The 26,650-nt window shown below is 39.1% G+C and overlaps 2 protein-coding genes across 3 annotated transcripts in view; one reads left to right on the forward strand and one right to left on the reverse strand.

Annotated features, from left to right (window-relative positions):
* Positions 1-4,225: 4,225 nt before the first annotated feature.
* scimp (SLP adaptor and CSK interacting membrane protein) lies at positions 4,226-19,339 on the reverse strand. The gene is made up of 5 exons (XM_085175888.1): positions 19,157-19,339; positions 18,313-18,434; positions 12,957-13,005; positions 9,418-9,494; positions 4,226-6,006 (listed from the first exon to the last, which is right to left on the reverse strand). Exons 1-5 carry the CDS (start codon positions 19,165-19,167, stop codon positions 5,354-5,356), a joined length of 912 nt encoding a protein of 303 aa, XP_085032014.1. The 5' UTR covers positions 19,168-19,339; the 3' UTR covers positions 4,226-5,353.
* Positions 19,340-20,044: 705 nt separating this feature from the next.
* rabep1 (rabaptin, RAB GTPase binding effector protein 1) overlaps positions 20,045-26,650 on the forward strand; it is a 44,960-nt gene continuing 38,354 nt past the window's right edge. For both annotated transcript variants that reach the window (XM_085175881.1, XM_085175882.1), the window contains exon 1: positions 20,045-20,205. In XM_085175881.1, coding sequence (XP_085032007.1) covers positions 20,160-20,205 — 46 coding nt within the window. In that variant the 5' untranslated portion in view covers positions 20,045-20,159. The remainder of the gene's footprint in view (positions 20,206-26,650) is intronic.

Here is a 26,650-nt window from a genome sequence, read left to right on the forward strand (position 1 = left end):
AGGCTTGTAATCTTTCTGTTAATCAGTTATGTGAAATGAGGTGAAATGGGGGACCCAATGTGCAGACTCCAGGAAGCAAACGTGAACTCAAACTCAGCTTTATTCCTGGATGAGAGGCAGAACAGAAAACTAAACAAACTCAAAATACAGATAACAAACTGCCAGGCCACTGGACAGCCCCCACAGCATCGAGTGATGGCGATCCCGACACAGACAAAGGAAAACACAGGGCTTAAATACACAGAGGGAGCAATCAGGGAATGAGAGACAGGAGGGAAACACAGCTGGGATAAATCAGGGCTGACGGGACCATGGAAGCAAAACAAGAGACTTTAACATAAGACACAGACCTTCAAAGTAAAACAGGAAACATGACACAAACGCCGACTTGACACAGGGGAGACAGCAACTATGGATCGCAGACAGAAAACCAGAAGACTAAAACTCTAACAAGACCCACACAGACAACCTACACTTAGAATAATCCAATAACCCATAAGACAAAGAAAGCTAGAATATAATGAAATAAACATAATCAAAGAACCAAAAATACAAAACACTGGGTCGACGACCCAGGCACCCTAACATAAATCAAATCAAATTAAAATGTATTTCTATAGCACATTTTAAAAACAACAGTGTTGACCAAAGTGCTTCACAATCAGCCAAAAAGAGAATGAAAATATAAAACAAACCATTAACAAACAAAACAGACCAACAAACAACACAGGTAACAAACATTAAAAAAAACAAGCCGGATGATAGTCAAACCAGTTTTATTCAAAAGTCAAAGTTAAAAAATGAGTTTTAAGACGTGATTTAAAAGACTGAATAGACTCGGAAGTACAAATATCAACAGGAAGGTTATTCCAGAGTCTGCATTTGCAAAGGCACGATCATCTCTGGACTTCAGCCGAGACCATGACTAGAAGATCTTAGTGCTTTTTTGGGGTTATACAAATAGAGGAGTTCAGTTAGATAGCAAGGTGCCATACATTCTAGTACCAGTTAAAAGGTGTGCAGCAGCGTTTTGCTGCGAACGACAGAGAGAAGAGTGGTTGAGGCCCAAGTAGAGAGAGTTGCAGTAGTCCAGTTTAGTGGTGATAAATGCATGAATAAGTTTTTCAAGGTCATCGATCTGAATGACCTTGAAAAACTTAAAAATCTTGGCAATAAAGCTTTTCAAACAGACCCAAACAGCCTCCTCGTGTTCCCACATCTAGTTTTATGTTATTTCCTTCAGCCCTATATCTTTTTGGGTTGTAAGGAAATTATATTTACAGTCAATTAGGTGCTAAGACAAACCTCCCCACAGGGGGCAGTGTGGCTACAGGAGGAGAGGCATACACCAGAATGCCTACAGGCTTTCTCCAGTAATCAGCAGGCATTAGTTATCCAAAAGTCTGGGTTAAAGGTAACCAACATGCACAGTTTGACACGATCTGTAAAAGTAACTCTGATTAAACTTGCAGTTTCACTTTGACGTTGATCATGTGTCTGTTACTTACAAATTATTTTGTTGATGTCAGTTAAAATGCCACCACTGCTGCTGTTTCCCTGTGCTGTATAACTCTAAACCAACAATAGCTCAGTATTGTCATCTTTTTTTCATTTTCAAAACCCAAAACCCCTTTGCGGGGTTTTGGGTGTGTAGTTTTTTTTGGTCTTCAAATGTATTTATTTCATGTTCAAGTGAGTATTTAAAGCAGCAAACCACAGCGTGTGTGTTACAGTGTGGCTTACCATTTTGGTTATTTTAAATAGTTTTTTGATAAAACTGAAGCTTCGTAGCACAAAGTAATGATAAAAATCAGGCTTTAAATAAACAATTACAAACTTTTAGGGAAACATATTCAGTCACTATTAGATTGCCATATATTTGTTGGTTATAAGAAATATACAGAGCATAATAAAACAAATGGTAATATTATCATAGAAAGATAAATCGTGAAGTATTTTAGTATGTTACATGACTCTAAAGTGACAAAAGGATCAAATTATAACAGAGAAAGGCTTTTCCGTTATATAGACAATTACCCACAATACTACTCACCGAAAAGGCTCAGTCATTACAGATCATATCGGATATAACATTGAGTCCATTTTGTACATTTTAGTCATTCTAAGTTTTAGAAAGGAGGATTACTCGGGGCATTGGCTGACAGGTTTGTTAGTCAGTGAGGGTTCAGTTTAAAAGTTAGAGCCACAGCTTGCTCGGTCGTCACATCCAGTTTCAAAACAGCAAGATTACAAAGTCAAAAACACCTGAGATTTCATAATAGGCCTTGACACACCAGACCCCACGCAGAAGGTGGTTGAGACCACAAAGTTTTTAAAGGAGTGTTTATGAAGCAGTTCTCAAGGCTGGAATGTGTGCAAAGAAGTGACATTTATTAACAAAAATCTTATTAACAAATGACAATGAATTAAAGACAAAAGGCAACCTCAGAGCAATCTACCACCTCCTCTCATTGTTTCTTATGTCTCTCCAGCCTCACCTGCACCTCTTGCCACCTGCACGGGTAAAGAAGCTGGTAACTTCCTAATCTGTGATGAGTCACCCAAAATATAAATACACATAAGTTTATAATCCTGGTTCCTGCTGACATACAGCTTAAATATGGGTACGTATTACACAGTCATGTAGGACTCTAAGCAGTCCTGTGAGATACTGAGTAAATCTTTACTGCTTCCACATGAATCAAATGGTAAATGGAGTTATACAGCACGTTTCTACTGTAACTGGGCACTCAAAGTGCTTTTTTGCTACCTCATTCACCCAATCACACACATGCTTTTTCTGTACCCAAACACCTTGTCTAACATTCACACACTCACATCCCAATGGATGTATCAGGGGAAACTCCAGTTAATAGACAGCCAGGAGAGTGAGCACCTCTACAAAAGCAGACGATTTGGCAGTTTGTTGGTCTGGAGCATTTAGATATGTGTTAACATAATGCCACGATATTCCCAGGAGTAAACGTCCCAGGAAATTCAGCCAGGGTCACACGGTGCAATGCTCAATGAAACCGCAACAAAAACCCAGTGCCAGATCTCGGGCGACAGATAGCATGTTAAATGTTGAAGTTCATGACAGTACAGTACTGTAACAGCATCTTTACAGGTCTACCTAAAAAATCAGTCAGACATTCAGACACTACAGCTCATTCAGAACTTTGCTGCTCGAGTCCTCACTAAGATCAAAAAAGTGGACCACATCAGTCCAGCTCTGAGGTCTTTACACTGGCTGACTGTCCGTCAGAGACTTTAAAGTTCTGATGCTGGTCTATAAAGCTCTGAATGGTTTAGGACCAAAATACATCAGCGACCTCCTGACCCAGTATGAACCTTCCAGATCCCTCAGGTCATCTGGATCCTGTTTTTTATCAGTTCCCAGAGTCAGAACCAAACATGGAGAAGCTGCATTCAGCTTTTATGCTCCATATATCTGGAACAAACTCCCAGAAAGCCTCAGATCAGCTGAAACACTCATTTTATTTAAATCCAGGTTGAAGACTCACCTGTTCTCAGCTGCATTTGAATAAAGCACCAAATCTGCACTGTTTTACTTTTAAGCTTAAATTTCAAAACTTACATTTTAACTACTGATTTTATCTACTGTTCCTTTTTTTCTCATTTTATTCATGCTTTTTATTTGTTTTTGTTTTTTAATGTCCCTGTAAAGCACTTTGAATCACCTTGCTGTTGAATTGTGCTATATAAATAAACTTGCCTTGCCAACAGTTAGAAAAAGACTGAACAAGTATGGTTTGTTCAAAAAGTTGCCAGAAGAAAGTCTCTTCTGTCTAAAATAAACATGGTGGCATGGATTAGGGTTACAAAGTTTCAAGAACAATGTCCTTGCAAATGTAAGGACATTGTGCAAAAGTACATCTGGCAAAAACCAACACACTATAGTAACTGTGAAGCACGGTGGTGGAGGGATGATGATTTGGGCTTGTTTCACAGCCACAGGACACCTTTCAGTCTCCCATGAACTCCTCTGTGTGCCAAAGTATTTTCCAAAGTATTCTAGAGTCAAATGTGAGGCCATCTGTCCAGCAGTTAAAGCGTGGCCCAAATTCACTGTCTCAGCAGAACAATGATCCCAAGCACAGCAGCAAATCTACAACATCATGGTGAATAAAAGAAAAAAATTAAAGTGCAGACCTGACCCCGACTGAAATGCTGTGGCGGATCCTCAAGAGAGCTGTGTGTAAACAAAAGACGTGAAGCAACGTTTTTTCACAACCATGACAAAGTCATACACAAAACAGTTACTCTGAGTTATTGCTGCTGAAGGGGAATCTATAAGCTACTGAATCACAAATCAATCCTTAGTTTTTCACAGGACTGTATAGTTACTGTGCATACATATAACCAACCACTGTAATCACTGTCCCTGTGCCCCACTCACTCACTGCTCGGGATCTGATCATGCAAATATGTCATCACTGCCTGCTGATTCCCCCACTTGTTAACCACTCAAATGGACCAACTGATATACAAAAGTAAACAAACCCACCATGTGATCGATAGTCAGACGCCTCACTGATAATGTTTGGGATCTGGACAGGGAGAGACCCCCTTTACACTGATATTTAGTTTAGAAAAGAAGCAAAAAAAACCCCAAAAAATTACATATTAATCTTATATCAATGTTCATGTGTATAAATAAATCAACAAACACATAAAGAAAGAAAAACATCTCAGGCTCTTGCAGCTACAGACTTTCAGATTTCATGTCTTATGTTTAGTTTGGATGAAATTTGAAGTTCCAATAGTTTTTTGTGTTTCATACAGCAAAAACCTAACTTACACTGTTGATCTAGTTGATTCAGCTCATTAAAAAAGTACCAAATCTCGCCAAACTGAGCATAATGAAAGCCTCCAGCAACATGGCCTGTCCTTCTCAAAAAGCATGGGAATGATCTACACATGATATATGCAAAAGCTTCATGTTTAAAACTAAAGATCTTAAATGTCAGAAGAAGACAAAGAAATATAGTTTGATTGCTTTCATGTGTAGTTTGCAAACCCAAATATCATCCTAATCTGGGATCTTGTGCAAGTCACTGCTTGTTAATGTATTCAGTAAAAAAAAACAAACGATTACAACATTCAGATGAAAAACAGAATTTTTTGATATATTAAAAAGAATCACCGTCTTAAAGATCAAACCAGTTGTCTCGACACCACTCGGCAGATTTCAGTGTCTTCAGTACTTCAATTATTTTCTTTTTTTTAATGAATGTTATTAAAAAAATACAAAATGACAAGAGAAATCTTCAGTAAGGATAATCTCTGCTCAGCAGAATTCAAAAGTGTTTCCATCTCGTTGTGTCGGGTTTTATCCCACATCATCATAGTCCTCATCCTCTTCTTCACCCCCGATGTCATCATAGTCTTCCGTGGAGGTGTTGTCTCCTGCTTGATCTTCCTCGTCCATCTTCACATAGTCTGGCTGATTGTCCACGCTCTCCACATAGTCGTTCTCTTCAGCCAGGTTCTCATAGCTTTGGGCCTCCAAAACACTACCGCTCATGCTGTTGACGACTGGAGGAGGAGGAAACATTATGTCTCCCTCCATCTTGACGTAGTCAGCCTGGAGTTCTGTGCTCTCCTCGTAGTCGTGGATGCTTTCCTCGTGGTTGCTTACATTCTGCTCACAGTTGCCATCCTCGTAGTCATGGATGCTCTGGCTCTCCTCAGCCAGGTTCTCGTAGCTTTGGGCCTCCAAAACACTACCGCTCATGCTGTTGAAGATTGGAGGAGGAGGAAACATGATGTCTCCCTCCATCTTGATGTAGTCAGCCTGGGGTTCTGTGCTCTCCTCGTAGTCGTGGATGCTTTCCTCGTGGTTGCTTACATTCTCCTCACAGTTGCCATCCTCGTAGTCGTGGATGCTTTCCTCGTGGTTGCTTACATTCTGCTCACAGTTGCCATCCTCGTAGTCGTGGTTGCTCTGGCTCTCCTCAGCCAGGTTCTCGTAGCTTTGGGCTTCTGAAACAGCAAATTCCATATTTAAGGTTAATTTTATTGCTGCAGTGCATATAGGTAGCTGGTCAGTAGAAGATTGTTACAGATAGACTTGGCACTTGGCAACAGTGGGGAGGAAGAACATCCCTTTAACAGGAAGAGACCCTCAACAGAAAAATACTCAGGGAGCGGCAGTGGGCAGCAATGGTGGTGAGGGGAAAGAGAAGACAGAATTATTCAAGATGTGCTCAGTGGCTAACAATCACACATGTACCGTTCCAGAATCAGATCGGATATCCAGGCACCGTTGTTCCTGCATAATCATTATTAATATTAGTCAAGGATCAACAATCCAATCGACCAATCATGATGTCAAAGCTTTGTAAAGTAGGGAAAATGTTGTTGTTGTTTTAACAATAAAAAATAAATAAATTGTTGTCTACATAGACCTTTCTTCTGGAACAAACCGTAAGGATTTCAGGTGTTATTTTTATTCATTTCTACATTATAATGAATATATTACAAAGTTTAGCTTGCTGTTAGCTTGCTGTTAGCTTACTGTTAGCTTGCTGTTAGCTTTCTCGTGATACCTTTCAATTGCATTAGCTAACTTCTTGGTTAATGCAAACTGAGTTCTCCAAACAGTTGACCAGTCTATGGCAGTGTTGATTCGGGACCAACATTTATTATAATAATGCAGGAAAACCACTAACACAAAGATATCAGATCATACATAAAATCCAATTTCAACACTCCTTTATCAACCAATAACTGCCAGAGTGACTACATCCATCTTATGTACTACCTATGGTTTTATTTAGTGAAGCCCTTCTGGTTGAATATGAACAAAGCTGGGCAAAGTTACTGACAGCCTCAGCAAAATGTTTGACTAGTTTGTTTGGTTTTGTGGCTAAAAACCAAAACTATGAGCTTCCATAGACTCCTTATGGAAGCTTGTTTCCACCACTGGAAAAAACAAAACAGAACATAACATAGATTTTTGGGTTTTAATCTTAAAATTTAGGCTTACTAAACAAAATAACCTCAACTTCTGACTTGCTAATGCCAAAAAAGGACTTTTTCAGTGGTGGAAACAAGCTTGCATAAAACATTAACTAAGCTAGTAAAGTCTGTCACGATGAATGCTTTACCATCAAGGTAAGGAAGCTCCACTAAGTTGATTCTGTTCATCTGAACGCAGCATCTTCAATCCCAGTACTATGGGCAAGAACATGGGTGCACCATGGATTCCTTAGTTTCGCTCAGTGTAGCTAACTTGTAAATGGAAAAAGTAGAAAATAGGGCTCTGTTATTCTTTCCTGGAACACCACTGAGCCATTAGTTCAGGTATGTGGACATGGCTGAAAACCAAACCTCAGCACATATCAGGATTCACTGATTTCATTAACTTGGTGGACAAACATATCAAGTTCTCAAGGGTGGAGTAAAAAAATGACAGGGTAGTTTTCTTAGATGGTGAGCTTTCCATCAGCAATGGGGGACATTTGAAAGTCTGTGTGTACCATAAACCAACAATACTGATCAGTATTTAAAGTTTGAGTCTCATCATCTACTGGAGGACAAACTGCGTGTCATCAGGATGTTACAACATCATCTTCACAGACTTAGCAACCAGAAAAGCAGAAGGGTTCATCTTTCACCATCCTACACTGCTGTGATTGCAGTCATTTCCTAACTCTCTGTGAATGGTACTGATGACCAATGATGAGCAAGTCATGAGCAACGGTAATGACGACTGGCATACCAACAGTAGCGGTTTTTGATACCGGCGACACGGGCGGTTGCCCGGGGCGGCATCAAGGTGGGGGGCGGCATCACGGGCATCGGCAAAAAACCCAAAATTGCTCGTACTCAAGCTGCCCCGACATCAGCCAGCGCATATTGGGAATGGCATAGGCACCGATCGGTTTTCTATCGCCCATTTGCTGGGAGTAAGGGCGCCCTCCGTTTGCCCAGGGCGCCAAACAGGCTAGGACCGCCACTGCATACCAATCATCCAATCATAATGAAACTGACCTCACAGCCCATCGTTAGTCAAAGGTGCTAGTTTTGTTCGTTATGAAATTTTTTATAAGGTTGGGGAAACCTGCAGTTAGCCAAGACTGAAGAAGTCACTCGGATGAGAGACAAAAGCATTTCTTCTGCTGAAAACGCTGCATTCAGATCAACAGAATCAACTTTCTCAGCTTGTTTAACGAGAAAACTCTCTGTTGACCCCTCAGTTTTTTTCTTAAGTGCAATTCTTATTAATAGTAGTAATACTTTAATATTACTACTTGCAAACTGCTGATGTCACATAAAAATTAACATATCGAACTGGAAAAATTTTAATGAGAAGCAAACCTATCTATTGCTGTTGGCCCAATGACTTACGGGACTGTATACGTGATGTTTATGTGTTCTAGGCTTTAGTGCTATACGGCAATTACAGTTATCCGGTGTTGATTTGCCATGTTTGTGTTACTGTATAACATTACTGCAGCCGTATGTGTTCTGTGTTTTATGTGGTTAGCGGAGCACTGTGATTAAGATGGCTGTTTCTGTGCACCACCTCTTGCTGCTGTTGTGGGTGAAGGGGCATTCTTAATAAACAGCTGTGCTTCCTGTAGCTTTGCATTACAGCTAAGGCAGGCATAGCAAGTCAAAATAGAAGTTTTTCTCTCTTCCTTGCCTGAGCTTGCCATATCATTGATGTTTGTCAGCTGCTGGCTGGGCTAAACATCCTGAGGTTATTACTTGTTTTGTGAAGTTCACCAGTTTGACTTTACATTTTTAAAACTCATAAATGTTTTCTGTTATTCAATTCAGCTCAGTTCAGTTTCACAGCAACAGCCGCCTGAAAGGGTTATCAAGAAGATAAAGATGGTCCCTGATCGAACCCTTTATCAAAAAAGAACATTTTAACCCTTATCTTAAAGTTAGCGTCTCTCAAATCCAAACTGGGAGGTGGGATCTTAAAGGTGAAGGCTCTGACTCCTATTCTACTTTTAATAAGTCTGAATTTAAAAATGAGAAGGAGCAGACTGCTGTGTATCCTTCCGCAGTTTGTGGTACAGTTACAATGTCATCATCAAGCCAAAAATATTCTTCGTTTTGGTCTGACTTGTAAAATAAGGAGCACTTTCCTTGTTTGGCCCAAATCCTTGACAAAACAGACATCATAAACACTTCTCAGTAAGTTTGAAACCTTAGCTTGGATCAGAATATGTGGTGCTGTCTTGGATCTGAATCTTGTGCATAAAACTGTCACTGCCATGTAAACTGGTGAACACGCGCTGCCCTTTAGTTTGTGGTTTATGGTCAAATGGCAGACTGGATGAGGCTTTAATTTCAAAGATCTGAAAGTGAGAGAAGGAAGCGCGGTTTCATAAGAGGAGGGGCAATCTGTAGGAGCCAAATATAATAAAGTCTTGCCTGCTATGAGAAACTGTGTCCGCGGAGGTAGAGGTGGAGTGCCCGTTTCAATGTTTCTCTCATGGTATTTGTTGCTCCTGCAAATTTGCAGACAAGAGAAAATGTCAAGCGAAAAAATCTACGTTAAAGAACATAAAGTCTGCAATGTCTGAATCTGGATGTGAGCACACAGTAGTGTAAGGTCAGCAGAGCTTACTTTGGTACAACAGACATGTTTAAGCTACATGGTCCCTTAAATATGGGGAAACATAAATGTTTAAATGCATCATTTGTTTAAATGAATATTGATTATGATAATAATAATATTAATATTAATAATGTATATGGGATGACTTGTACAGACTGAAATGTGGCAACAGAGAGAAAGCTGAGTAAATAACATAAAGAACTAGAATTTATAAATGAAACTCAAAACACAAAATTCCCAACACAGTCTGATGGTAGTTCATGAAGTCACAACTTTTAATTCCTGCTTTTGGACAGGAACTTTCCACTGAACATAATTTTCCATCTGTCTGTGGAAAAGCCAGCTGCTGCTGCTTTAAAAGATCCTTCACAATTTGTGGTACAGTTGCTGTTAAAGAGCCAATAGAATTCTTTGTTTTGGACTTATTTGTGAATTAACAGCACTTTTCTGGTTTGGCCCAAATCTGATTTGTATCCATGTGAACAAAATTATACTTTTTTTTCACTTGCACAAATTTTGTAGGTTGGAGGAATAGGTAGTGGAGCAAGCCAATTTGCTGTGCACGCTAGAGACCTAACTTTGAATACTGCATGTCACAGACTTTCATACTCATTTAACTTTTAAATCTATTATTAAGTGAAAAAACTATCCATTTTTAAATTTTAGCCATTAAAACTGCTGAGATTTAGCACATAACTGTTTTTAACCTACTTATATAACCAACTTTCTTACCTTTGCCTATTAAACCTATTTGGTTTAGAAAAGAATCAAGTGTTTGAGTTAAAATACAATGTTTAACACAATAGTACTTTTAAAGCTCTGGTTCCTTGTTTTTTCTCATTTTCTTGGTTTGGATACATGATGCAGACATGAATTATACTTTCTACTGAAATATATCAGTTACAAAGTCTTGCTGTCATTTTAAGTTTTGTGGTAAGAGCGAGCTGCTAGTTCAATGTTACATTTGGTCACAAGTTTGTAACATTATCAACTGGTTACACTGCTGTGAATAAACAGACACACAGAGATTTTTTTGGAAGCCTTGCAGAAAAAAGTTTCCAAATAGTACAACATAAATGTCATATACTGTATGTTATGCTAACACTCCTATGCTGATCAATACGTGGACTTCCAACTAATGCACAGTACACAGTGTAATAGTTACACATCCTCTAGGGTGAAAATAACAAGGTTTTACTGTTTAAAGTAAAATAGCAATCATAATTAAATCGCTGTAATTTTCTGGATATTTATAATTGTGTTATTTGTATATATTACCGTTATTTCTTATATTTTGTAATTTAGTTCAATCTGCTACTGTTCTTATTGTCTTGGAGCAACTATAACCCCATAATTTCCTTGGGGTTTAATAAAGTATTCTGATTCTGACCTCTGGTTTTCTCCCTATATCTCCTGCCCCATGGCTCTATTGAGTGTCACCGGTGAGTCCTTTTCTGTGGACATGGACAGTCTAGCACAGTATGCCCACTGTCACCAATTTGGGTTTTAAAATGGATAGGAATTTTAGATTTGACGGTCAAGTCAGAGCAGTAGTGAAATCCAGCTTATTTCATCTGAGGCAGCTGGTCAAAACCCATCCTGTCAAAAGATAAATTCAGAACAGTAATGTATGCTTTTATTACAACTGAGCTGGATTACTGTAACTCGTTGTACCTTGGTATTAGAGAGTCATCTTTGACATGAAAAATTACAGGTAACCATGGAAATCTGCTAGCAACCAAAACAATCACTGGGAGGTTTTTGGTTTCAGTGACATCTCTGCAATCAATTTCACCCAGTGACAGCCAGAAACCTCAAAGAACCACTGCTAACCAGTTGGAGAAGGCACACACTTCCCTAGCATCCGCTGACTGTATCATGCCTAGTATGACGGACAACTCTCAAGGAATGTTTGCATGTAAGCGCAATTGAAATCCATCAGTTACAAGCTCATGTAGAACACCCACCCCCCAATAAAAAAAAAAACCCAAGAAATTCATCTCTATGAACACAAAAAGACTGTGTTTTTTTTGTTTTTTGTTTTTTGTTTTGTTTTGTTGTTGTTGTTGTTGTTGTTTTGTTTTTTTTGGGGGGGGGGGGTCCTAAGAGCAGATTGTTATAACAGTGTTATAACACTGGTCATAATTTGGTAATTTTGTAACATTACTGGCTTTTACAGTGCCATGCTTGGAAAGTAACCAAACCACATAGAGATTTTTCTGCAACCTTGTAAAAATGTAACAGAACACCATAAATGTGACATATAAACTTTTAAAGTCTAAATGTAACATATGCTGACATATTTTGTAGCCCTAAGGCAGCTGGGATAGGCTCTGCCCCCCGTGACCCTAACAAGGATAAGAGGAAGAGAATGTGTGGATGGTACTGCAGTGGGGAACTGGTTACTTTTTGTATGTTTCTACGCTACATGAATGGTTACACAGATGTCAGGGAACAGGGACAATGATTTTGATACTATACTTGCCCAGCCACGTTTTTTCATCCCCTTGAAAGGAAAGAAAAAAAAAACGACATTTATAATGTATCATATTTTTATACTGGTTACATCCTGGATGTGTCAGAACATCACAGCCCACAGAGTGAATGGTGGGAGTAGTTTAGCTAATACACTATTTTTAGCATGTTTGCTGTATGTATTATCATATTTGCTTGTGATTTTTTATTCCAAGGAATATTAACCCTCTCGAGGCAGGCGTTGCCGATTTGCAACAGTTAAAAACTAACAACCTGATTACCCCACATACATATTTTATGAGGTTTTTTTACTCAGAAGTACCACTGCAGGACTTGGTTGTGCATTAGCAACTAAAACTTAATTTGAGCCTGAGAGGGTTAAAACAGCTGTAATTCAGTAAGAACTCATGTCTGAAAGTTTGTTTTTGCTATAGACTGTATATATACTGTGTGGTTGTTAAAAATGCAGCTTACAGTTAGCATTATAGCTAGCTATGCAGAGACAATTTAAACACAATATATAACAATCCAATTTGTGCTAATAAAGTTGGTTTAAAATTAGTTTTGCTTGTTGAAAACGCCGTCAGCTGTGTTGGGAATTTCATGATTCAGCACTGAAGCCCTTTTTCTGGTTAGTTTAGCTTAGCGTTGCAAATGAAAAAGGGAGAAATAGCTCCCCGTTTGATAAAAACACTGCTTAATAATAAATACAATAAACATAGAAGCGACATAGACTTCTCACTGAAGCATAAGTCAGACAATAGCAATAAAAACAACAAGTCTGATTCTTTAAATGTAAACCTGCTCCTGTTTTTAGTACAGTACAATCCATTGTGTACAGTCACTGTTATATGATAAGTATACATTTATGCATTACTCAGTTTTGAAGTTGAATTCCTTTTTCGAATTGTGGATTTTGTGTTGGCCTGTTGGGGGGGAAAAAAAGAAAACACAGTTAATTCAAGGTCAATTTGGCAAAAAGATCAATATATTTGCACCTAAAGGCTATTTAAATGGATTTATTCACAGCTCAGCAAGAACAGATTTGGATTGTGTTGCTACAAACAAAGGAGAAAAATAAATGCAAATATGATATAAGAGTATTTAAATAGGATAAAATGGGAAAAAAAGTACTTTTAAGTATGTTTAAAGCATCTAAACAAACCATATTTAAATGCATACATGAATAAACAAACAGCTCTGCTGTTTTCAAACAGTGTTCTTTTATCTCCACATGCTGTTACCTATGATTAGTGTTTGTGTTGTATTTTATTAGCTCTTTATATGTGCATACGCTCAACCAGCACGAAGCCCCGCTTTGTGGTGATGCAGCCCAGTTTCCCCACAGGGATCATTAAAGTTTCATCTAAGCTAATCAGATCCGGAGGGCACCCCCTAATAATAGTAATTCATACAATTATAATAGTTTTTCTTCTGGCTTGCAACGAACCCTTAAAGTAAGTAGTTTAGCTTCTATAGTGTGTCATGGTTTGGTTTCTCTTCCCTTTCCGGCTTATGATTTGTGGTGAACATGTGCATGTGTTGGTTTAGCAGTGAGTTTTTAAAAAAGGAGGTAGTTGAATTAAAAATGAAACTGGTGTCTGACGGTCATTTCAGTTTGCTCTAACTTATTTTGAATCTGAGGGTATAGTAAATAAGTGGAATGAACCAATCCTGTGTGTCAGGTGTCCAGATTTCTGTTTAATGATGCTGGTCGCCAACAGCTTGAAACCCATCAAGGAAAAAAACAACATGAAAGGATTCATAAAATAATGGAGGACATTTGATGCAAAGATGTCCTTATTTTTTCTTCTTGTCAAGATAACATATACCTTCTATAAGATCTTATAACCACTCTGATCTGTCTTGAGGGGCCCCATAAAACTGCTGAGAACAAAAAAAGTTATCTCTGCAGTACAATGTCAGGTCACAGGACTTAGCATTAGCTGGACCGCTTAGTGACACTGAACTTGGAAAACTAGATTTAGATACTATGAAGCTACTTTCTCCGATTTCTGGGGGGTTCAGGCTTTAGAATTTAAACAATATTGCATTTTGACACTTATAATAATGTAACAGCTTAGTTACTTTTACAATGATGTGTACAAAAACCCTGCAGTATACTGAAAATGAGACACACGGGGGGAAAGGGATAACACACCTGTGAAAGCAATCAGCATGGTCCAAACGGTACGAAACATAACTGACACAGGAAACGAAGCAACGCTAAACACCGGGACAAGAAGCTCACAGCAGCCACAGAGGCAGAGGAACAGGTGCTAACAAAAGATGAGACAGTGAAACACAGAGGAAACTTCTTTTTTCAGATGCTCCCTTAGAGGTCATGACCGCAGATCATCTGCCTCCATCTCACCCTATCCCTAACATCCTCACCCCATGCCCTCCTTCATTACATCCATGAACCTCATCTGTGGGCTTCCTCTTTGACTCCTGCCTGGCAAACCTCACATCACAGCAGGTCATGTAAACTGCCTCTTTCAATCTTGCTGATCATCTCATATCACAAATAAAAGACAAAATATCACCACAAAGAACTAGAAAAAACAAAGAAACCACTAGTTTGTCTAGCTCTTTGACTACTGTCCATCTGTCCAAGATTTTCCCCAGCGTCAAACCCCCTGACACCTGCTTTTAGAGGAGCTATTTAAACATTTCATACACTCTAGTGGTTTCTGGTTTGTTTGTTTTTTTTTAAAAATTCTGTATGTTTCTGGTTTCATCATTTTTTTTTTGCAAAACATTTTGTAACGTCTCCTTTCCTGCTTCTGCTCAGTTCGTCCTGACTGTATCTGAATATACAGCCCTGTCCTTCCCCTTAGTCTTTGTTACAGGGAGGACTTGTTGGTTTCTGCCTGTACATTTTTTGTACTCTGTGTTAGACTTTTCAGGATGAATAAAGGTTTGCTGTTATTTGTGGAAGGTCCTGCCTTTGGATCTCTCGCCTCAACACTGATGCAATGCATTTCCAATGGCGAAGTCTCAATGCTGCCCTCATGTTCTGCGTGATTCTGGTGAATCAAGCCTGAAGATGCGTGGCTTCAACTCTTAACTTCCACAAATCTGACCGCAGCTTTCTCTGGAAGGAGCTACGTTTTTCTGAACCGGGTGTTTATTCATAAAGCCTAAAAATCCCAGGCTTGCTTTACAGTCTGTACAGTACATGAGTCATGACCTGGATAAAGAAAAACCTTCCTTCACTGAGAAACAATTTTATGAATGTCTCTGACATAACAGACAGGCACACAACATGACCTAATGTACAGAGTGTACATTTCAAACTCATTTTATTCTCACCCACAGGAGATGGTTGCAATGCCAGATCTTCAGAAATCGGTTATTTAAAAAAAGAAAACAAGCCAGTCAAATAAAAAAAACCCAAAAAAAACCAAACAGTCAAATAAAAGACCAAACCATGAGTGACTAAAAGGAACTAAAAAGAGGAAGGTGATTCAAAACGGCCAGTTGGTGGGCAGATTCTTATGTGGAAGGAAGATTATTCCTAAGTCCAGGATAAATAACAGTAAAGCCCAGGTCACTGAGAGAGGTTCTTGGGCTCATAACCTCAGTTACCTGAGGGCATAATACAGAGGTGAGACCGTACAATACCATCACAGGACAAGTAGTATACTGTAAATATACTGTAAGCAGTATATTTACAGTAAAAAAACAGTAGCACTTTCTATTATAGCTCGGTAATGAAGGGATAATAGTAACAAGGGGGAAACAAGAGGGTTATAATGTGGTAATTTCTAAGTTATTACTATGCAATTAGCAAAGTAATAACTATGTAATATTCAAGTAATATCATGGTAGCAATAGTGATTACAGTTGAGTAATATTATCCTGAAATGTATGTAATAGTATAATAAGAGCCCCAAAACTGGGGGTAATAAAGGGGTAATAGTAGGGTAACAAGGAAGAAAGAAGAACGTAATAATGTGGTAATTTCTAAGTTATTACTACTGAATTACCCATGGTAGTTTCTGTGTAATAAGCAGGAAACAGAGCTGCAAAATGCAAAACTGCCTGTTTCTCTTTAATAACATATGAATAACCTATTAAAGCTAACTTAAAGTGTGGTTATTACCTAGAAATATCTCAGGTAGTTTCTGTGTAATAAAAAGGAAACAGAGCTGCAAAATGCAAACTGCTCGTTTCTATTTAATAACATAATAATTCCATAATATTAATTCCAGGTAACAATCAAACACATTTATTAATAGGTTATTAACAGGTTATTGATGTGCTATTAAATAGATGCAGACAGTTTTGCATTTTGCAGCGCTGTTTTGTGCTTATTACACAGAAACTACCGCAGGTAAAGTGGTAATAATTTATAAATGATCACATTATTACATCATTGTCACTTCCTTTTTACCTTACTATTACCACTTTATTACCGAGCTCTATTGCCACATTGTTACCCACAGTTTTGGGGCCCTTATTATCCAATTACACAAATTTCTGTGTAATATTACTTGGATATTACATGGTTATTACTTTGGTAATTGCATAGCAATAACTTAGAGATTACCACATTATTACCCCTTTATTACCATGCTGTAATAGAAAGTGCTACCAAAAACACATTTAAAGTATCAGAAAAAAAAATAGTGTATGCATTATTATACAGGGATTCCTGTAACTCCATATTTTTTTATTTTTGAACTAGAGTAACTTTGCATCACTCACAGCTCAAAAAAATCTCATTCTGACCAGTCTTACGGTCCCTTAGTTATTTCCTCTGTTTAAATAAGGCATTTTAACTCTTCTCTCTTTAAGTTATCCTACATCTGATTGACTGCCCCTCTTAAACAGAAAGCATTGGTGTAGAGCTATGTCCCTTAGATGACCATATTAGGATGTGACAAAAGTAGAGGGCTACCTACACGTTACACCTACAGGAGCTGTTCAGCCACGGACACCCCCATGCCATGGAGCTCTCGGGACACTCTGAGGAGGCTGCATCAGCAGGGCGTTGGTGAGTTTTAGACACCACACGCCTCAGCACTTAGTGACTACACTCTATAAATGTATGTGGTCTGCCACTTTGTGGCTTCATTGCTGAGGCTCTTAGATGGTGTCATACTTGCAATGATAAGACCTACAACTGATCATGCAGGGAAGAAATTTCACAGGTTGACATGTTGCAATGATGTCATCTTATTACTGTATCAGTCTTGAATTCAGTAAGTGCCATATAACGTTTCCTCTCACTGTCATCACATAGCATCTTAAGACTAGAAAGTGAGTTTAGCTCTATTCTGTTTTGTTCTGGCTTGTTCCAAATCACAAACTGAACTAAGCTCTAAGGTTGCTGAATGAATATATTTTAAAAACACTTTTTGTGCAGATAAAATTACTGGAAATGACACGAGTATGCAAAATATATTGAGGTGTTGTTTCCCAATCTTGCTTTACTTCTAGGAATTTTTTCTTTTTCTCTTTTAAAAAAATACTTTTAGTAAGTTTCATTTTGCTGTGCATATATAGTTAAATAATGTCATATGTGAACATCCAGACTCACGAGCAGAGTTAAGGCCACCACAGATTAAAGCCTCTTAGCGATTTAACACTGCAGAATGGTGGGGTTCTGCACAAGCTCACATCTGGAATTAGATCTTTCTACTTGTGACAGGGAAAAAAATTAAAAGCACATGCATAATTTTTAAGTGTTACCTTATGAGCTTTATCAGCAATTTAAAAAGAATAACAAGAAATTATTTAAGTTGTTTTAATACCGGTAAAAAATCTTAACATACATGGCTTAAAATAGCAGTCATGCCTAAAAAAAGCAAATACGAATGACAAAAATACTGGACTGTTTGGCTACAGGGTGTACACAGTGTATACAGAAAAAAAGGCATCGGTTCCTGAACCACACAACCAGTTTCAGTCTGTCCACACCTTAAAAAAGCTGTCTGACAGCTCACACAACCAAATGGACAAACACCATTCCTGAAATGAACTTTTCTACACAAACTTACAGGAAAACACCTTCACGCACTCTCTAAAGCTCCCAAACACTTGTTGCATAATGTTTTGACATTTCGCTTATCAGGGTTTCAATTCAACATTTCTGCTATAAGAAGGGGAAGACAATAAATCTGTGTGAGAACAGGAAAAAAGCGGCAAAAATGTATGTCGTTGATGTGCAGATGAAGGCTTGTTCAGTATTTAGTGGCAGGTGTGCTGCAGAGATTCAAACCTACCTCTTTTTCTTGATATGCACTTGCAGATGAACATGAAGATGATGCTGATCACCACAGACACGAAAACCATGCCAACGGCCACCCATAACCATAGGTACTTGCGGATAAATGCCATGATCGCACTGTTTGAAGGATTTAAAAAAAGAAACAAAAAAGTCTGAACACTTCACCACGACAAGCACATCTGAGCCGCTGCTTTTCAGTATACACAGAGCTGGGGATCGGAAAGAAGGCCATTCAACCACTTCCTCTTTTTTTCTGTGTTGACTAAGTCCTGGGGTTATTTTTGTGTTAAGATTAGCATTCTGAGAATCAAACAGGCACCTCAATAACCTCCAGGGACTCTTCTGAGCCAACTGCACTGCCAACCATCAAAACGTCTCAGTTTTTGTTCTCACTTCAGACAACCTCAGCCAAAGTATCTGAGCTACTTAAAGCTGAAAGAGAAGGTCAGCTTTAAAGTGAATTGTTTACTCCAGCTGGACGGATGTATTTATGTGCCTTTATCGCTGTGAACGGAATGATATAAATACTCGTTCCCCAGTTTATCTTCATGCCCGGCATCCTCTCTACACAGCCGCTTCCTGCCAACTTCCAGTTACAAATACTGCTGATTCAGAATACAGCCATGCAAGATAAAGTGATATTCGGACATGAAAGCACATAACAGTTTACTGTCTGCTTTGACACATGACACCTTTCACTGCAGTTAGACCTGATAACCACTTTTTAAGTATTATCTCTAATTATGGATAAGAATAGAATGACTTTTATCACAAAAAAAATGCAATTAAAGTGTTATTTCAATACATGTCAACTTCCAAATACTCCAAATACGCCTTACCTTTCTTCCATATCTCTGGTTTAAGAAGGACGGCAGTTTCAGCAAACAGAAGGTGAAAGCGGATGGTGTCTAGATATGACAGGACTCATCATGTGCTGCATCTTTGCATGCCATCGTCTAATTTTCTTACCTAACCAAAGAAACATGAAGGCTGAGACTGGATTATCCCCACCCCCTGTCATGCTCCAGTGACCAAATCATGTGGGTGTTTGTGTGAGGCTATAAGAAGAGTCAGACACGCATGACAAATTTACACATCTGTGTTAATACTTCAGTTGGAGAAAATTGTTTTTGTTTTATTTATTTGGTCGGAATAGAAATGTCATCACACATTTTTGATGTTTTAAAGAGGTTCAAATTAACATTTTTAATACATATTCCTTAAACTACAAGACAACATTGCCAGTGTCAGCACTGAACATTGGACTCTTGTGTAGGTCTCTCACATTTTCAGTTCCTCTTATAAATCATGACTTTACAGCAGTTTATCATAGTGTAATCTTCAGGGAGGTGTTTTCCTGTGCAGCTGCACATTCACAATAATTGGGATTTATATCACCTGTTGATAAATATCTCTTTTGTTTTCTGTTAAGAATTAATTGTTGAAAGCGAGATTTAGTTTGGGGGAAAAAATCAAGTCGATTTTATTTTAAAAAGGTGACACCGGAATTGGGAAACTAACGCTGTTTAGGAAAATGACTCTGTGCCTTCAAAATATTAGCACAAAACTGCTAAGTGGTGGACAGATATGAAAATAACTTTCGAAATAAGTAAATACATGATTATTTTGTCTTGTATTTATTTCTATGTTGGTTTACATTACGAATAAACGCAGGCCTTTTGGAGCGTTCACAAGTTTTGATTTTATTTTGAAAGACAAACCAGAAGTCGCAATCTTTCGTCGCTAGCTTGACACTAGTTGTGATGTTAGCTTGTTTTCTTGGACGCTCCTAGCTCTGATCTCACCGCCCTGCAAATTGCCTCACGCCCCCCTCAGGAAACCATGGCCTCGGAGGCCTCGGGATCCCCTCAGTCGTCCCAACATGACGGTAAATTTCTTGTGTCTTTGGCGGTTTGTGGCGGGTGTGTTGAGGGGCTGGGAGCAGCGAAGCCAGCGACGGCCTCTGCATCACTGGCAACATTAGCTAGTTAGCATCCTCAATGCGACGTGTCACTGCCTCATGCTGGGCATTTAACATTGCGCAGTGGTTCACAAATTTGTGGAAACTTACTGAAGCTCTGTATAGCTGAACATGAGGTGCATGTGTGACATATCCAAGCTAACGTGGTTGTCTCTTTAGTAATGTTACACCTAGCTGGTTAGCTCCTAGCTCTGGCTAGTCTGACTAATTTGATCTAAAGGTCGGCTCTGGCCTCTGGCAGTCCGGCCCTGCACTGACAGGGTCAGTCATATGGGTCGCATCGGTGGCCGTGCTCTGTGGTGTGTACGGGATACTGATAAATCCTGCAGGAGACTTTCCCTTTGGTTATCAACCCGAGGTCCAGGGACCCAGAGGCGGCATTGAGAGCATCTGGAGCTTCAGGAGCTGAACGTGGGGCTCCCACTTTCTACAAACTGTGTGAAGAATTCCAGTCCAGGTTTATGTTAAACAAAACAGACTGCGACAACGCTAATACATGCAAAACAATCTAAGCTTTATGCGTCCTCGGAGGTAATATTACAGACACTCTGTAGCTTGAGAGTCTGTCACAAATCCACACACACATTAGAGAGGGATGGGTGCATCTCCTAGTGGTTACCTTTGTTTTTATGCCGTATAAATAGACCTGTACATAATGTTTTAAGATGGCACTTGGTGAGGTGTGTGGTAGGAGCGATAGATGGGTTCAAGGTGGGATTACATCAGGGATATGCTCTGAGCTGCTTCTGATGATGGACAGGCTGACAGATGAGGTCGGGCAGGATTTTCAATGGACTGTGATGTTTGCCACAGATCCACATAGTGATCTGTAAGGAGAATAGGGTGCAGCCTGGAGAGGTGGAGGTATGCTCTGGAGAGAAAGGAATAGAAATTGTATGTGAATGAGAGGGAGACAGGTGTAACAATGAAAATGCAACAAGTAGAAATAGTGACGGTCGAGGAGTTTACCTGGAATCAACAATCCAAAACAATGAGTACACAAGAGCGATGAAGATGAGAGTGCAACAAGGGTGGTGCCGATGGAGACGAGGGTGGGAGTGAATTTTGACAGAAGGATAAAAGCAAGAGCGAAGGGGAAGATTTACAAGATGACCGTGCTGACTGACAAAAAGAGATGTTTCATGGATGTACTGAGGGAGGACATGAAGAGTGTTGGTGTAACAGAGGAGGGTACTAGGGGCTGGGTGAGATGGGTGCAGATGATCTCCTGTGACGACCCATAAATGTAGCCTCTGAAAAAAAAGGTGGCTGTTTTATTTATTATTTAATTTGGCCCACATGCACCTCTACAAATAATGGAAAGGTCTTGCATATTCGCTGGCGTACAAGCACTTTGTGTTCGGCATCATCTGGTGTGATGCAAAATTGTGTTGTTGGTATTGCTTCGGTTGTGTTAATGACTTCTCAACAAAGCTGTTTTTTTTTTCAATATCATTTTTTTTGGCATTTGACTTTAGGCAGAGAGAGAAAGACATGCAGCAAAGGGCTATGGTCACCTGCTCACCCACTGAGCTGCAGATACCTGTAGATTTTTGAAGAGCCAGGTGTTAGTAATGGTGCTGCTTTGAGCTGAGCAGTCATACACATGTCATTACTTCTTGACAATGGCACCTGTTGAGCAAAAGTTGCTGTGGGAGTGGGTTACAAAGGGTGGTGGTAAAATACACTGAAAGAAACTGCTTCGTTGCGCTTTGATTTTTATCTTAATATATATTAAAAGCAGCCAGAGAAAAGACGGTGTCTGTTCAAAGTGCAAAGCGCTGCCTGCAGTGAGTAAAAGGAGGATTTGAATATTTGAAACAGTAATTAGTAACAGGCCTACCTTCATTCAGTCGTGAGGTTTGAGGGAATTACTTACTTCTGAAAATGCAGGGGCTGTTTCACTTGAAACTGGTATAAAATAGCTTTGACCGCCAATGTGGGTCGCCTGGGGTGACTTTAACTGGTTTACTAGTGTGGGTAAGACAATAGAAAGTTTTGTGGAAGTGCATCAGGGTTCAATATAATGGCTTAGTGGAATGGGAACAGTAAAAATGTACATTTGGCAAGTTGACTGGCCAATGACAGTGTTTCTACTGATCAGTTCACCTGTGAAGCAGACTGACTCACTAATGATTAGTTTTTTTCCCCCACCAGACAATATTTTCACATGAAATTAACATTTAAACAGTCTGGATAGTTAAAATATGAAGGGAAGCCCTGTTTTCTAACTGTATGCAAGGGGTGAGTCAAGGACAGATAGCATTTACTCAGTTTTGTTTTAAAGGTTTAGCAACAATTTTTTTATTCTGATTTAAGTTCTAGAATTGTTTAAATATAATCATGTGACATCAAATCATGTTTATTTGAAAGAAACAGCATAAATGCAGAAGCAGTGTGTGAAAAACTGAGTACACACTCTGATTCAGTAGCTTGCAGAACAACCTTTAGCAGCATTAACGTGAAGTAATTGTTTTTGGTATCACTGTATCAGTCTCTGACTGTGGTGTGGAGGATTTTTGGTCCACTCTCCTTTTCAATGTTGCGTCAGTCCATTGAGGTTGGAATTAAGGTGGCTGGAATTAATTCAATGCATTTCATTGTGAGGTCTGGACCGTTGCAGCACCTTGATTGTTTTCTTTTTCAGCCATTCTCTTATAGACTTGCTGCTTTTTTGGGATCATTTTCCTGTTGCAGGAAAGTTAAGTCAAGTTTCAACTTTCAGCTAGATGCCATCACATCTGACTCTAGAATACAGAGAAGACTGGATTATCATGGTGGATTGCAAGCCCAAATCATCACCCCTCCATCACCGTAATGTGGCGTGATGTGGCGCTGTTCATTGTGGTCACCTCCACATTGATCTCGTATGTCCAAAGGACATTGTTCTTGCAGCTTTGCAAACCTAAGAAGAGACTTTCTCCTGGCAACCCTTCTAAACAAGCCATACCTGTTCAGTCTTTTTCTAATTGTAGTGTTATGAATTAGCATTTAACATGCTAACTGAGCCCTGTAGTCTGAGATGTATTTCTTGGGTGTTTTTGCAGTTTCTCTGAGAATTGCACCACCATTTGACGTTTGGTGAATTTGCTGGGACGTCCACTCCTTGGATTGTCATGGCATTAACACACACCTGAACACCACAGACCAGCAAACAGCCAAGTCTTTTATAGAAGTTGTCACACATGCTGCTGATCAATTAAACAACTGCATTTGATTAGCAGTACTTGGCTACTACTTACCCTTAACTTGTGGAGCAGTAAGGACAAACTTAGGTTTTCACAGAACTGCTTAGAGTACTGTGAAAACTTAAGTTGTATGTCAGCAGGAACTAGGATTATAGCCTTATGTGTGTTTATATTTTGGATTACTCAGCACAGGTTAGGAAGTTACCACCCTGTTTACCTGTGCTTATTTAGGAGGATGCAGGTGAGGCTGGAGCAGGGGTGGGCAATTCCAGGCCCCGAGGGCCGGTGTCCTGCAGGTTTTAGATCTCACCTTGGGTCAACACACCTGAATCACATGATTAGTTTGTTACCAGGCCTCTGGAGAACTGCAGGAGCTAATTTAGGCATTTAAATCAGCTGTGTTGGTTCAAGGACACATCTAAAACCTGCAGGGACACCGGCCCTCGAGTCCCTGGAGTTGCCCACCCCTGGGCTGGAGAGACATACGAAATAGATGAAGTGGTGGATTGCTGCAAGGCTGTCTTTTGTCTTTATTTCAGCTTCCTGTAATGTGTTATTACATTTTTTGTTATTAAATGTCACTTTTTTCCAATACCCCTGCATCAAGACTTGCTTCTTAAACACTCCTTCCTTTGCGGTGTCACATGATATCAGCCACCTTCTGTGTGGGATCTGGTTATGAAGCCTTGATCATTTTTGCCTTTGCTTTCTTGGCATTTTGAACATGGATGTGATAAAGCAAGGTGTGGACCTGACTGTGAAACTGTTGAAAATGAAACCGGACATCTCCTCTTTAGTCCTATTAGCTTTGGACAGATTTCCAGAAGTCTTGTCGTTTGGTCAGATACAACTTTGCCGTTCTGCCATGTTTTTTTTTCTTGGTGAGAAGACACTTTCTACTGGCAGCCCTTTCAATTAAGCCATATTTGGCCCGTTTTTTTTCTAATTATGTTGTTATGAACTTTAACATTTAAGGTGCGAACTGAGGCCTGCTTCTGCATTTTTGGCTTACTTACTAACAAATAGATAGAGAAACGGTGGGATATGTCACATGCTGTTGTTAATCTCTTAGAATTTAAAGTGGGTGTGCTTCCTTTTTACAATAGTAATCTGTTGCCGGGCGTCGGTTTAACTCACCTTGTTCGGCAGATGATCTTATGCCGCTTGGCTTGGTGTTTGAGTCCAACCCAGGGCCCTCTGCTGTGTGCCTTCCCTCACTCTGTCCCCACTTTTCTGTCTCAAACCGTCACTGTTTTATCAAGCAAAGGCAGAAACGCTGCTGTGAGGTTGAGCCTCTGTTATATTTGCATCATCATGAACTGGCGTTGCTGTTAAATTGGTTAATTACTGACTTTCTTTATGCGCTCTATCATGTGATCTTTGTGGCTTCCTGACGTGATCGGTTACACACCAGAGCAGTCGGCTTTTATTTCAATACCAAGAAGGAAAAGATGCAGAGCTTTTGAGCTGAGGTAAGTGTGAGAAAAGGAGCTTGATATACGCTGTGCTTAAATACAACACAAACTTATGAATACGTGGCGATGGAGTTAGTGTTTCCTTTTGTTTGGCTGTCACATGATCATGGTGGAATTGAGCTGAACCGTCCGGCTGCTCGTAAATGTTTCCGTTTGGCTGTCTGGCTTTAAGGATTTTATCTGTATCGCTGCGGTTTTAAATAAGAGATGAAGAAGTAGGAAAATGTAGGACCGTAGGAAAACCAGTGACTGGTTGTGTTTGCTGGCGGGAGGTTTTTATACTTCATTTTATGTGTCGCCTGACTGATATATTGGTGGGCACAATTTATCAGCTGATATTAGTATTGGCCTATTTATAATGGATGGCTAAACAAACAGAAAGGCCCTTTAACTAGGTTCTACATCTCGATGTTGGATAGTTTGCCCACAAGACTGCACTTTGCAACTTTGCTGATGGCAGCATGTGTTTGTAACGCTTCAATATCCAGCTCATCCGAGTTAAGCAGAGCAAGATTTTTAACAAATATCGATTATGGTTTACCATACCATAGAGCGGGTTACAGCTCATTGAGGTCACGTCTACTTAGATTTTTCTGGGAGTTATCCATGTTTGTTTTTTACCTTTTATGATTCAGATAAATCCACATTTCAAATAATTAGCCGTAACAGACTTGGTAAATTCAAAAAGGCTGCAAGTAAGTATTGATTTGTGACAGCTTTTTATGCTATTTTGTGTTTTCCCAACAAATATTGCCTTTATTTTGTTGATGTTTTTATGTGGATAAATCCTTGAGGGGCAAACTTATAAACTGAATAACAGTTAAAAATTTGAAATAAGGGATGTCAATCATGAAAATTGTCCCAGCAGTTCAGTGGATGGCTAAAATATCTTGCACTGCACGTAGCTGTGCTCGGTGAGGTGATGCCAACAATAAAAAAACATTTGAAGGTCTTGTCAAGTTTGAGTTAAAGTTTGATAATGGAGTGAAATATGTTATTCATTTGACGCTGAAGGTTTTGTGCTTTAGTAGATCCACTGTGCATTGTAGCACACATGTAATAAGATGTGCTGTTTTTAATTTAAATGTGGGTGTTCGTCAAGATGGTTCATTAAATGCAAGTGTGTAAGTAATAAAGGTGAGTCTGTAAAATAATCTTTCAGGGGCGTACTTATCGGTTTTATTATACTAGATATATTAAATGATAAAATGATGTGAAGATGTTTTTCATAGTTAATAAGAACCAGATTTATCTGAAAAACAGGGATGACACCACTCATTATTATTAGAAAGAACCAAGTTTTTGTTAACATTACATTCAAAATTTTCTAAATATTTTCTACATATAGATTTTTTAAATACTTATTTGTCCACAGTATCGTGATAGTCCATATTCATAAAGCTATAGTTTTAGATTCTTACCCCCCAAAATAGTAAGTAGCTTTCTCCATATTGAAAATTTTGTGAAAACTTGTGACAGTAATGACCTGAAATATTTCATTATTTCATTTAAGAAGTGTATCTTTCCCCTGGATTTTTTTTCAGTCAAATTGGTGATGGTCACGTGGAAAGTTAAAAAGGTTAAAAGGTTAAAAACAATCAGTAAATGTGATTGTTTATGAAATGTTTATAAACGACTAATGCAACATACATTATATTTATTTTTCCTCACACTTCTCTTATGAGCTTC

Source organism: Neolamprologus multifasciatus, chromosome 10 (assembly GCF_963576455.1).
Source record: "Neolamprologus multifasciatus chromosome 10, fNeoMul1.2, whole genome shotgun sequence".
NCBI classification, from domain to species: domain Eukaryota; kingdom Metazoa; phylum Chordata; class Actinopteri; order Cichliformes; family Cichlidae; genus Neolamprologus; species Neolamprologus multifasciatus.